The sequence below is a fragment of the Esox lucius genome, chromosome 21 (assembly GCF_011004845.1).
Source record: "Esox lucius isolate fEsoLuc1 chromosome 21, fEsoLuc1.pri, whole genome shotgun sequence".
Classification (NCBI taxonomy): Eukaryota; Metazoa; Chordata; class Actinopteri; order Esociformes; family Esocidae; genus Esox; species Esox lucius.
The window spans coordinates 360,473-373,180 of NC_047589.1; the positions used below are offsets into that span (position 1 = coordinate 360,473).

A 12,708-nucleotide genomic window follows, 5' to 3' on the forward strand; every position below is an offset into this window, starting at 1 on the left:
AGCTGTTGTAACCAATGAAACAAAATATTAATTGTTTGTAATATGAGCTGAAACTGAAGGAGCAAGTAGGAGAATAGGAAACCCTGTTCAAGCGGTTGCCGGGGAGAGAAAGTCTGTCTTGTGAGAAACAGGTCACAAGTCATAGACACACACACATAGTCGGACAGACAACACAGAAACCACAAGGGGGGCAAGGGGGTACTTGCAGTTATCCTATAAGGAATAGAACTGGGATTGGGCCAATGGCACACTTGCTTTGTAAGTTAACGCCTCTATCTTTTTGGGCGTAGTGGAAGTATAAAATGATGTGTTGATTGTTGATCCTTAGACATTGTGCGGCGACACTTGTCTCCAAAAGCTTTTGTAATAAACGGAATATGCGGTATGATAATTGACCTGACTCCTGGTGTTTTATTCTCCTTTCCAACAAACCAACTCGGGGAAGTGTTAGACTTCAACAGGGGGAAATTATTAGATCTACAATATCTATTTCTCGTGACAGGACTAAATCTTAGGTGTGATTGTGGCAATGTGTGGGACCTGAGACATGTTGGATAAAACCCATTGAGTCAACAATGGCTTCAAAGGCTTTTTGAAGAGGATCATTGGACTTTTCCATATGAATATGGAAATCGCCAAAAATTTGAATACTATCTGCCATGACTAGAAGGTTAGACAAGAATTCTGGAAACTCATTGAGGAACATTGTGTATGGCCTGGGGGGCCTATAAATAGTAGCTATGTAAAACGATTTATCGGCCTGGTTAACTTTCATGAGTAAAACTTCAAAAGAATGAAAATCAGTGATATGTTTGAGAGTACATTTATATTTACTGTCATAAATATTAGCAACACCCCCTCCTTTTCGGGGTTTGCACAAGGGTATGATCACTAGTATAGCTAAGAGGAGAGGCCACATTTAAGGCAATGAATTCATCAGGCTTTAGCCACGTTTCACATGAACCAATAACATCTAGTTTATGATCAGAGATTAATACATTTACTGCAACTGCCTTTGGAGCAAGGGATCTAACATTTAGGAGTCCCAGTCATTTTTATTTTTATTTGTGACTGAGGTGGAGGAAAGCTTTATCTTAATAAGGTTGTTTTTGTTAGCACTACCTTGTTTAACTTTTCTCAGCCTGGAACGAGTCACAGTGGCAATAGGTAAACCTGTACTAACTACTCTGGCTATGCTATTGACAGACTCCACTATGCTAGCAGGCTGGCTAACAGCCTGCGGCCTGACCTGCACCCTATCTCATGGTGAGGCTATAGGAGTGAGACTCCTGTCAATGTTCCTAGATAAAAGAAGAGCACCGATGGAGTCCGTCGCTCCTCAGCAGATCAGGCCTGGCCCCTATTTCAGTTATCTACAAACTCTACCTCTTGCGATGGGCAGAACTCCGTTTTCAGCCAGCGATTGAGTTGCGCAAGTCTGCTGTAGAGCTCATCACTACCCCTAGCTGGGAGGGGGCCAGAGACAATTACTCGATGCCGACACATCTTTCTAGCTAGTTTACACGCTGATGCTATGTTCTGCTTCGTAACCTCTGACTGTTTCATCCAAACATCGTTGGTGCCAATGTGGCAATATCTCTGTACTCTCTATACTTGCCAGTTTTAGACTTCGCTAGCACCAGCCCCAAATTTGTGGCTATGTCGGTGGCTCTGCCCCCCGGTAAACAGTGTACGATTGCCGGCTAATTCTTTAGTCTAATACTGCGGGTAATGGAATCGCCGATGACTAAAGTTTTTAGTTTTTCAAGGCCACCGGTAGAACATGCCTAACGATCATTCCCTTCCAAAGACGGCTCGGGCTTCGACTCCGACTCCAGTGGGGAAAACCTGTTGAAAGTCTCAGTTGGATTTAGCAACGATTCAGGTATAACTGGTCGACGGCATTTTTTCCCAGTGACCAAGAAAAAGTTCTTGCCCTGTTGCAGGAGCTGTGCCGGGGGGGCTAACAAGACTATAGTTTCTTCCTGGTGGCACTGACGCAGTTTTTTCTATTCCTACACTAACATAATTCTTGCCTGACATTTGCGTCAGAAGCCAAGCCTCTAACTCTGCTATCTTTACCTGAAGACGATAGTTCTCCTCCGTGTTGTAGCTACAACAATTACAGTGATAAGGCATTTTAATGATACTTAGCGTCGAGTGTTCAGGGGTGAGTAGTTCGGTTAATTATGTTCATTTATGGCAGAAATGTCAATGGGCGTGATTCTTTTCATGGCTGTTTGATATTCCATTTGGGATTAATGGAGTTCATAATTCATAGACCTGCCCACCACAATTGAATTCGCCTGATTTCAGCCATATTCCGTTCAGCGGCCTCTGAGATGTCGTTAACAAATTTTTCACAAAATTCAAAATGGAGGGAAATCTAAGGGTTGGATTTGAAAGACCCCAGAGACTATTTTGGTCAGCATGAGAAGGGGCATATCTGGAACTTGGTTGATTGACTCTACGACGTTCGGTTCATGAGATATGAGTGCCACAGCGCCACCATAAGGTGTATGGCTTCCATGATAGCCAAGGCACTTTGGACCTGGACCGTCAACAATTAGGCAAAGTTTGAAGCATTTTGAACCAGAAGGGACCGAGCTATGGGCCTCTGAAAATGGTTTTGGAGAATAATAATAATAAATAAACCTGCAAGCAACATATAGCAGGTTTCAGCATTAAGCTATCAGTAGCCAGATTGCTTTTTTTTTTAATAAGAAGCATATCCAACTCATGTCCATAGCTGTAAACATACATGCCCATGTATGTTTGTTCCTTTTCACTAGTATCCCCATGTGGCCAAATGGAAACATCTTTCATATAAACTAAACTCACAACCCTGATCATGTGTACCAAATGTAATCCCACTTAAACCCTCCAGTATGAGGGGCCGTCAGGGACATTATTCAGAAATACCACTCACAAACACATGTGAAATGCTCTTACTTATATACACTACTGAAAGGCTCTCATACATACAAGTGAAACACTCTTATATACACTACTGAAAAGCTCTCATACATACAAGTGAAACGCTCTCACACATACATGTGAAACGCACTTATATACACTACTGAAAAGCTCTCATACATACAAGTGAAACGCTCTTATATACACTACTGAAATGCTACCCGACTGTTGTCGCATTTGACGAGGTTCTGATGGTCTCCGCTGATGCCAGAACAGTGTGAAGTAAGTCTGCTCCCTCAGTTAGGCTACTTGCTGACTGTTGGGCAGATATTAGTGTTGCGAACAATGTGGCAGACGATCAACACGTGAATCGCACTGTGAATTGCACATTTTTGTTGAACGGAAGGCCATCCGGTTTTACTGAAAAAACTCTCACACACTATAGTGAAATCCTTCCATACATTATAGTGAATGTTCACCATGCATTTAGTTCATTGGCCAGAAAAAGTCCTCATGGGTATATCAGCTTGCAAATGCTTTGAAATGTATTACAGTGATTTCCAAATAAAAATAATTTTGTCACACTTCTAGCAAAATCAATCAATCAATAAAATTTATTTATAAAGCCCATTTTACAACAGCAGTTGTCACAAATTGCTTTTACAGAAACACCCGGCCTTAAACCCCATGGAGCAAACAACAGTAGTGTTGAATTTTCAAATTTTAGCGATAAAACTCTGGCAAGTGTTATTAATGAGTAGCATGATTCCAAATATTTCCAAATGTTTTATACAACTACAAAAGTAATTTCTAGTTTGGAGATCTTTTTTACAAGTGTGCAACATATGATGCTGTTTTACCTTCATAATTTTAATATGTATTTGAATTTATCCTAACACCTTTAGCTTCCTTAAATGTGAACAGTATGACTTGCTGTAATGTTTGGACTGCTCTAGATTTTAGCAGTTTGACATTGTACTGTTTTGACATTGTCAATTTATTGTCTATTGTACTTTCACAGTGTTTGGCTAGTTGGCTGAAAGAACTCTTGACTGAAGAGAAGTTGCAGTTTGATGGGGCAACTGAGGACAAGATGTCTGGTATGGTATGGTGGATTTTTGGTTTCCTCTCTGAGCTTGCGCTCTGCTGAGTTTGAGTACCTGAACAAATCAGCTGACGAATGAAGGAGAGGCATTGCCAGAACAAAAACCATTCCACTCGTCCACAACCACCACAGCCCTAACCTGAACACCGATTGCTCAAAACATTTAAAGAGAAGAAAAGCTGTGGTTTACCTGGTAACTGAGGACATGATGTCTGGTATGGATACTGAATTTTTGGTTTCCTGATCAAATTAACTCACCAGCGAAGGACATTTGACCTGGACTGATTTACATACACACGCTCAAGTCACAATTGCTGCTTCCAGACACCTCACTTTACTTTATATTGTTTTTAATATCTTTATTAGTGTGTAGTTATTTTGATTTCCATTAATTAAAATGTTTTAACATTTGATTTTAGGCTTTCTATTGGTGCATTGCTATGAGGTAAGTTTTGCGTAAAGGTTTTATTCACATAAACAATTTATTTTCTATTGTTACTCCTCAAAATCTGTACATTATTCCAAACTTTTGGCCACCAGTGTCCTTTTGAGAACTTTCTATTCTTGTATTGTTGTGTGGGAACCTACAAGCAAGAATGTCCACTTTAAACATAACTATTTGCACGATCTTTAATTACACTGCTATATTTAGTACTGTGTCCCAATATTAATTTGATTTGAATTAATATAGGTAACATATTTTCTTGTTTCATTGTAATCCTGTTAAATTGTTTGTATTCTTTAAAGAACATTCTGTAGCTGCATCGCTGGGGGGGGGGGGGATTTGTAACAATGGTGAGATTTGTGTGTCACAATATGACCTAATGTCCAGTGGTGGGGTTTCCTTAAAAGTAGAAGAATGTCCCATGCTGGATCTGTTGCCAGTCAGGATTCTAACTGTCCTTGACTGTTCATAGTTCCTTCGTAAGATAACTAAAGATAACTAGGACTACAAAAAAGGGGTATTTGGCGCAGTGTCTTTGGCGAAGACTGGTTAATGTGTGCATGTGTAGTAGGGGTGGTGACCTGAAGGTTGAAGTTATACCACTTAGAAAGTTACTAGGGAAGTTAGTGCAAGGGAATGCAACCTTTGTAATAAATGTAACCTTTTGTATTAAATTTTTTCTAGCATTTAATTTAAATAGTGACGAAAGTGTATATATTTACAAACAGATTATATTTATTTATCACAAAGGTTACGTCAGGGGCTGAAAAGAGCATATGTCTTACCATTCTCCAGAACTGCAATGTTGGAGATGTTGCTTTTGTCGGTCTGGTGCTCGGAGGTCACAGAAGAAAAATCAATATCTCCCGAGTTTAGGATTGCAGCCAACGTGCTGTACACACTGCCCAGCTCCTAAAGGTTCAAAATGCATGGTTAACAGTGATCTTATTGTTTGGATTATCAAAAGACGTGGAATGCAAACATAGGATTTTCAATTCTGGTTTAAAATATTGGCTTTTTATACATTCTATTGGATCTATGGCAAGAATAACACATTTTTTGACAACAACATGTGAAAATCTTACCAACAGTCTGTGTTATGGCTTTTAGCATCTGTCATATGCCACATCCTACATAAAAATGACTTTGACTGATGTTTCAGACAAGCTCACAGTTAAACTGTTCTATCTGGAGGCTGCTATCCAAAAGCTTGCACCGTTAAAGGAGCTATGTTTAGAATTGTTGCGTTATATTTTAAGTAACAGTAACAAGCATTTCACAATGTAAAATAATACATACGAAATTATCTTCAAATTATTAGCTTTTCTATTGATAAAAAGTCAGACGAATTGTATGTTACCAAGCTAGAAACCCTCGCACAGTAACAATAAGAGGCTAGATCATCTCCTCAACAACAACAAGCAGGCTGGGGCAGAGAATCTCAGTAATCTCCTCACAGTAACAATTCTACACATTTCACTCAATTTCAGTCAATATGAGATTGTTTTTGTTTTTCCAGCTTGTGGACAAATGATAAATGCTCAAGGGGAGAGTTATTTTTAATGTGAAGCTTTCTGCAATTTACTTAGCTTTCACACGGGGAATACAACATACAGTGCTGCTTGAAATTATGTGAACCCCTTCTGCAATTACTTATTGTTCAGTGTTCACCATTAAGCTTTTATTTAATTTAACCATGCATGTAGTAGAAAAACAATATTAAAAAGGAATTAGCTGGTTGGTGTTTACATTCCATTGTCAGCCAACATGCACGAGACGCAACAGCAGCTGGCCGAACAGATTCTCCAGGCGGAGCAGTTATACCCGGACTCCTTAGTTATTGTTCTTGGCAACTTCAAGAAAGGTAACCTAAGCCACAAACTCTATTAAAATCCCAAACAGAGAGGCAAACACTTTGGATCACTCCTACAATACAATTAACAACGCTGTGCCCAGTGCTGCTCTAGGACTCAGACCACATCATGGTCCATCTAATACCCACATACAGGCAAAAAATTATAACTTTCTAACCCAGTTGTGCAAAAGTCAAAGATGTGGAGGAATCAATCAACAGAGGAGCCCAATCAGTGTCTGGAATGCACTGATTGGGACATTTTCTGGTCTGCTACTAATGGTCTGGATCAGAACCCAGATGCTGTGACATCATACATCAGCTTCTGTGAGGCCAGCTGTGTACCAACACGGACCAGGGTAAGGTCTGTGGACGACACGGTCAACATGGCCTTTCACTTCATCCTCCAGCATCTTGACTCCCCTGGAACCTATACCAGATTTCTGTTTGTGGACTTCAGTTCTGTATTCAACACCATAATTCCCGCTTTGCTCCAAGACAGCTATCCTCACTCAGGCTGGGGAAGCACCTGTCTGACCCCCTGACCATCAGCACCGGCTCCCCTGAAGGCTGTGTCCTGTCCCCCCTACTCTTCTCCCTGTACACCAACTGCTGAGCCGCCAGTCACCAATTTGTCAAGCTGTTTTGAATGGAAGGGTGTTGCTGACACAGTGATCGGTAGATGGCACATATTGCCCGTATATCGATTGCAAATGACACTATTACTGTCAGAAGAAGGCCATTTAACCAAGAGGTCCAAAAAATTGTGTGAGTGTGTATGCGCACGTTTTTACAATCAGGTTAGGGACCAAACCACAGTTGAAAATCGTGAAGCAAATAATAGCCTTGTAAATGCATATAGATGGCCTAAAATATTAAATAACATGTTCACACAATTGTGTATTTATCAGGAATAGAGTTAGTCCTACATTTTTTTTTTAAGTAAAATAGATTGTATGGCTAACCTTAAAATATTTTGTAATATCCGGGTAAAAATATTTTGATTCCAAAATCATGTTTCTAATCTGAATAAGATATTTTAGGCCAATGCTACAAAAGTCTCAACAAATAACATGTGAATTATGTCAGTTTCCAAAGGATCTAGCCCATACATGCAGAAGAGTGTTTGACATGGTCTGCAGAAAGTTACAGGCTCACATTTACTGAAATTCGTTTGCTTCTTAATTTCAGTATGTTTAAACCTAGTATAGAATTGTTTTGAAATGCATGTATAATGTACCCTAATTTCTAAACATTAACATTAGAGAAGCGTTTCAGACACTTATTTGTGGCATCATCTCTGATCGACAAAAAAAAAACACTCAAGCATGTGTAAAATATGTTGGCTAATATTGTAAGATGAATTTTGTCAATTCCAACCATTTTTCCTAATTAGATAATGCCCATTAAATTGTATGGATATAGATATATGTTGTTCCATTGCATATTAAACATTGAAACACGTTTTGCTTAGTCACACGGCCAAACATGATGAGCCAGCAGAGGCTTCCTTCTTGGCAACATATCATATAGGTCACACAATATTAGCCTATTCAATATGCTTTTAATTAATGTTTTTGTTTATTTGGCACATTTCCCACCAGACATTTAGGCCATTGATATCTTCATCTGCATGACAACCAAACATAATACCGTCTGCATTTGCCAGCTTACGTAAACCCTGACGCATACACAACCACACACATTCAGACGGATCAATATTACCTAAACTTTGCGCCATCTGGTAGAAAATAAGTCATTTTGTATTCACCACCTGGTGACAAAGGAGAATTACAGAAATTTGGACCAATTATTTTAAAATTGCTTTTCCAGTGGTTATTTTTACCAAACAAATACTGGGGGATGCATATCTAAGAGTGTTCCTAAAAGCAGCTTTTTGTAAGTTTATCAAGTTCTGCAAAAAAATGTGATAACACTTTATTTGAAGAGGTGTGATACTCTCATAACCATGACATGACACAAGAAGGAATCATTTTGAAAGTTTATGAATGTTGTCATTAGGTGTCATTCGGTTGATTATGTCATTTCTTATGCAAGGTTGACATGGTTCGGGATGTCTTTGTTATGACCACTTGACATTAACTAAGACAAAATATCATGTCAATGTCTTTGTCATAACAAAGATATGGACAGGTTGTGTTGACTCAGTTAATGTCAAGTTGTCATAACAAGTTGTCAGTCTGGGAAAGGCTACACAATCATCTCAAAAAGTTTTTAGCTCCATCAGTCCATTAAAGAGGCAAAATATTTACAAGAGGAGAGCATTGAACATGACAGCAACTCGGCCTTGAAGTGGATGCTCTTCCAAAATATTCCCAAGTGCCACAAGAACAATATAAAATCAGGTAAATGCCAACCTGAACATAACACCTGGAGATTTGCAGACCTCCCTTGCTGCATGTCAGATTACTCTGCATGTTTGAACAACGGCAAGAAAACTGAATCGAAATGGCATTCATGGAAGGGAAGCCTCTGCTGTAAAAATGAATCAAACTGCCAGTCTAACCTTTGCTGAACAAACCTGAAGGTTTCTGGAAGTTCATTCTTTGGACAGATGAGTCCACAATTGACCTATTTGTTCACAATCAAAACAGCAATGTTTGGAAAAAAAAACAACACTGCCAACCACCAAAACAACCTTAACCTTATTCTTAACAGTCAAGCATGGTGATTAGAATGTCAAAATGTGGGGCTGCTTTTCCTCCTCTGGACCTCATCGAGTGAAGATCATCAATGGATGGATCATTGTTGCTGTTATTTTCAGTTTGTCTCGTGGTGAGTGTTACATGTACTACCTCACAGATTTCCGTTCGTAATGTCGTTTGACTTCCGGGGAGAGTATCTGCTGGCGTTGTTTCTGAATTGCCGCTTTTCCTTAGAAACTGTCCTTGTAACGTATTGTTTGTCTTTTGTTTTTATGAGTTTGCTTTATGTTATTGTCTTTACCCTCTGGCTATTCTGGATGTGAAGTTGGACATCAGTCGGCTGCCTCGGAAAATCACTAACATCATAAAGCTAGTAGCTAATCTTGGCGTGGTTTGTGAGCTGGGTAGCTGAAACGCTAATGTTACAACCGCGTTGAACTGTGTTGAAGGACTTCCGATTTTACTCCACTTCAATGGACACCTCTGCATTTGGATAACATCAACATCACACCGGATTTCACCTGAAACACGTTTTAAACTTGATTGGCTTATACTTTCCTCCAGACTACCACATTGCTAACTGGCTAGCTCTACAGTTCATATATCCCTCTTTGGCCTGCGTTGTGTCATCCTGGTCTTCACCCGTTTGTTGTGACCTGGGCTCCAGCAGACGATTTACTCTGAGTAAGTCACCACTGTCTTTTTGTCTGTTGTCTACTGGTGAGGGCTGTGTGTGCTGTGGGGTCTTTTAGCAGCTAGGGTCTGGTACTGGCTAGGTTGGTTTTATAGTCTGTCTTGTGTTTCCGTGTGATTGTTCTGTCAACTCAACTGGATCCATAATCTTTGCCATGTATCAGCAACCATACCTCCACCTGCTTCTGCTGTTGACATTGTACCCTGGATTATTAAGGCTCACACCCAACATTCGTCCTCCTACAATATTCTACTCCCGTTTGGATCTACTAGCTTTGAATAACAACTACCCACCTCCTCCTGTTGTAACCCAGCGTGCCAGTGCGTCTGGCATTTTCTGTAGACGTCTCTATCAACATCGAGGCTCCCGACGTAACTGATCTACCAACTCTAACACCTATAGCAATATAATCTCCAGTCCCGTCCTCCTAGATACCCTCCATATCGAACTATAAATCATTTTTTTCTTCGCCCCCTCCAACCTATGACCATCTGTACCCCCACTGCACCCTGTCGAACTACCAATCTTGCTCTCCTCAACACCCGTTCTATTAACAATAAAGCTCCACTGCTACATGAATTAATACTGGATAACAAACTGGACTTCCTTTTTCTCACGGAAACCTGGCAACTGACAGATGATTTTTTATCACTCAATTTAGCTACTCCCCCTGGTTATAATTATCTGTGCCACCCCCGTCTCACTGGTCGTGGTGGTGGCCTAGCTGTATTATACAATTCCACTAACAAATTAACTGAACTGTCATTTACCTCATTCTCCTCATTTGAATACATTGCTTTCAAAGCATAATGCTCCCTGACCACCATTCTTGTATATCGTCCCCCAAAACACAACAAATCATTTGTATCTGATCTAGCAGACCTAATCACAATCATTACACCTTCCTCACCCCACCTACTCCTGCTCGGTGATATGAATATTCATGTTGACACACCAAACTCCAAACTTGCCTCTGATTTTATTGCTGTATTGGACTGTTTTAATATCACCCAGCACGTCCATTTCCCCACTCACATTAAGGGCCACACACTCGACCTTGTCTGCTCTGTTGGCCTTAACCTCGCAGATATTTCCCCTTCTGTTTTCCCCCTGTCTGATCACAAGATTTTACATTTTTCTTTCTCCTCCAAAATACCCCACAACACTGATAAGCGTCCAATCTCCTTCCGTAATATCAAAGCTGTCGACCCTCTCCATCTCTCCACTGCCATTTGCTCTGCACTACCCCTGGAACATGCTCCCAACAACCCTGATGATCTGGCAAATCAGTTCAACAGCGCTCTCTCTTCCTCCCTTAACACTCTGGCACCACTTAGAGCTAAGCATGTTTCATTCACCACCTCATCTCCCTGGTTTACTCCTGAGCTCCGTTCTCTGAAGCAGGTTGGCAGACGCCTGGAACGCCTGGCTAGATCAACGGGGCTCACTATTCACACCGAAGCATACAAACATCACTTCTCTACATACAGAGATGCCCTCAGTACTGCTCGGTCCTCCTACTTCTGCAACATTATCAGTAGCTCTAATATGAACTCACATACCTTATTCTCAACAGTCAACAAGCTACTTCAGCCTCACCATAACAACCATACCTCACATACTCTCCCTGCCAACACTTTCCTTTCATTCTTCAAAGACAAAATCACAAAAATCAATGCATCACTGTTAGGTCAGTCTCCCTGTTCCCTTTCTCCAACTGCTGATTACTCACTCTGTCCACCGCCTGTCCTTCGCACTCACCTTCATACATTCTCCCCCATTGACTCTGACTATATCACCAAAATTATACTCTCGTCCAAATAAACTTCCTGTTCCCTTGATCCCATTCCAGCCTCTCTCATTAAAGCCTGCCTGCCTGCACTCTGTCCCTACATCACACGCATCATTAACCTATCCCTCACCCATGGCACTGTCCCGTCCATCTATAAAACTGCTGCTGTCACTCCCATCTTAAAGAAGTCTGGACTAGATACCACCATCCTGAACAATTTCCGCCCGATATCCAACCTCCCCTTCCTTGCCAAAACCCTGGAAAGGACGGTTGCCTCTCAACTCCAACAACACCTGCTTCACAATGACCTGTTTGAACCCCTCCAGTCTGGTTTCCGCCCACTCCACAGCACAGAGACTGCATTACTCAAAGTTGTCAATGACCTCCTCATCTTTGCTGATGCTGGTTCCCTCAACATCCTGATTCTCCTGGATCTGAGTGCCGCATTTGACACCGTGAGCCACCAGATCCTCCTCACCAGGCTCAGGGGTCTGGGTGTTGAGGGAACCGCACTCTCCTGGCTGCAAACCTACCTCACAAATCGAACCCATTACATCTCCCTCAGTCACCAAAAATCTGAAATATCTACAGTCACGCAGGGGGTCCCCCATGGCTCTGTTCTGGGTCCCTTACTCTTCATCATTTACATCCTCCCCCTTGGTCAGATCCTCCGCCACTTCAACCTTAATTTCCACTGCTACGCTGATGACACACAACCCACCTCTGGCCCATATTGAATCATGTCTCTCTGAAATAAAAATATGGATGCATCACAACTTCCTCAAACTCAACAGTGAAAAAACAGAACTTCTTCTCATTGGCACCAAATCCACCCTTAGTAAAACTGGCACATTCTCTCTCACCATTGACAACACTGTAGTTTCTCCTTCCCCCTGTGCTCGCAACCTTGGGGTCATCCTTGACTCCACCCTATGTTTCGAGCAACACATTAAACAGACTGTCAAATCATCTTTCTTTCATCTTCGTAACATTGCAAAACTCAAATCCTCCCTCCCCCTACCTGCAGCTGAAACTCTGATTCATGCATTCATCTCCTCCCGTCTTGACTATTGTAACTCCCTCTTGCCCGGCATCAACTCCTCATACCTCCATAAGCTCCAAATGGTTCAAAACTCTGCTGCTAGGCTTCTTACTCATTCAAAGTCCTGGCAGCACATCACCCCCATCCTCTGTGAGCTTCACTGGCTCCCTGTCAAACAGCGCATTGAATACAAAAT

The 12,708-nt window shown here is 41.2% G+C and overlaps 1 protein-coding gene across 4 annotated transcripts in view; it reads right to left on the reverse strand.

Moving 5' to 3' along the window:
* Nucleotides 1-12,708, reverse strand: part of myo3a (myosin IIIA) — a 279,588-nt gene that overhangs the window by 106,141 nt on the left and 160,739 nt on the right. For all 4 annotated transcript variants that reach the window (XM_029116287.2, XM_029116285.2, XM_029116286.2 and 1 more), the window contains one exon: nt 5,252-5,378. In XM_029116287.2, the coding sequence (XP_028972120.2) occupies nt 5,252-5,378 (127 nt within the window). The remainder of the gene's footprint in view (nt 1-5,251; nt 5,379-12,708) is intronic.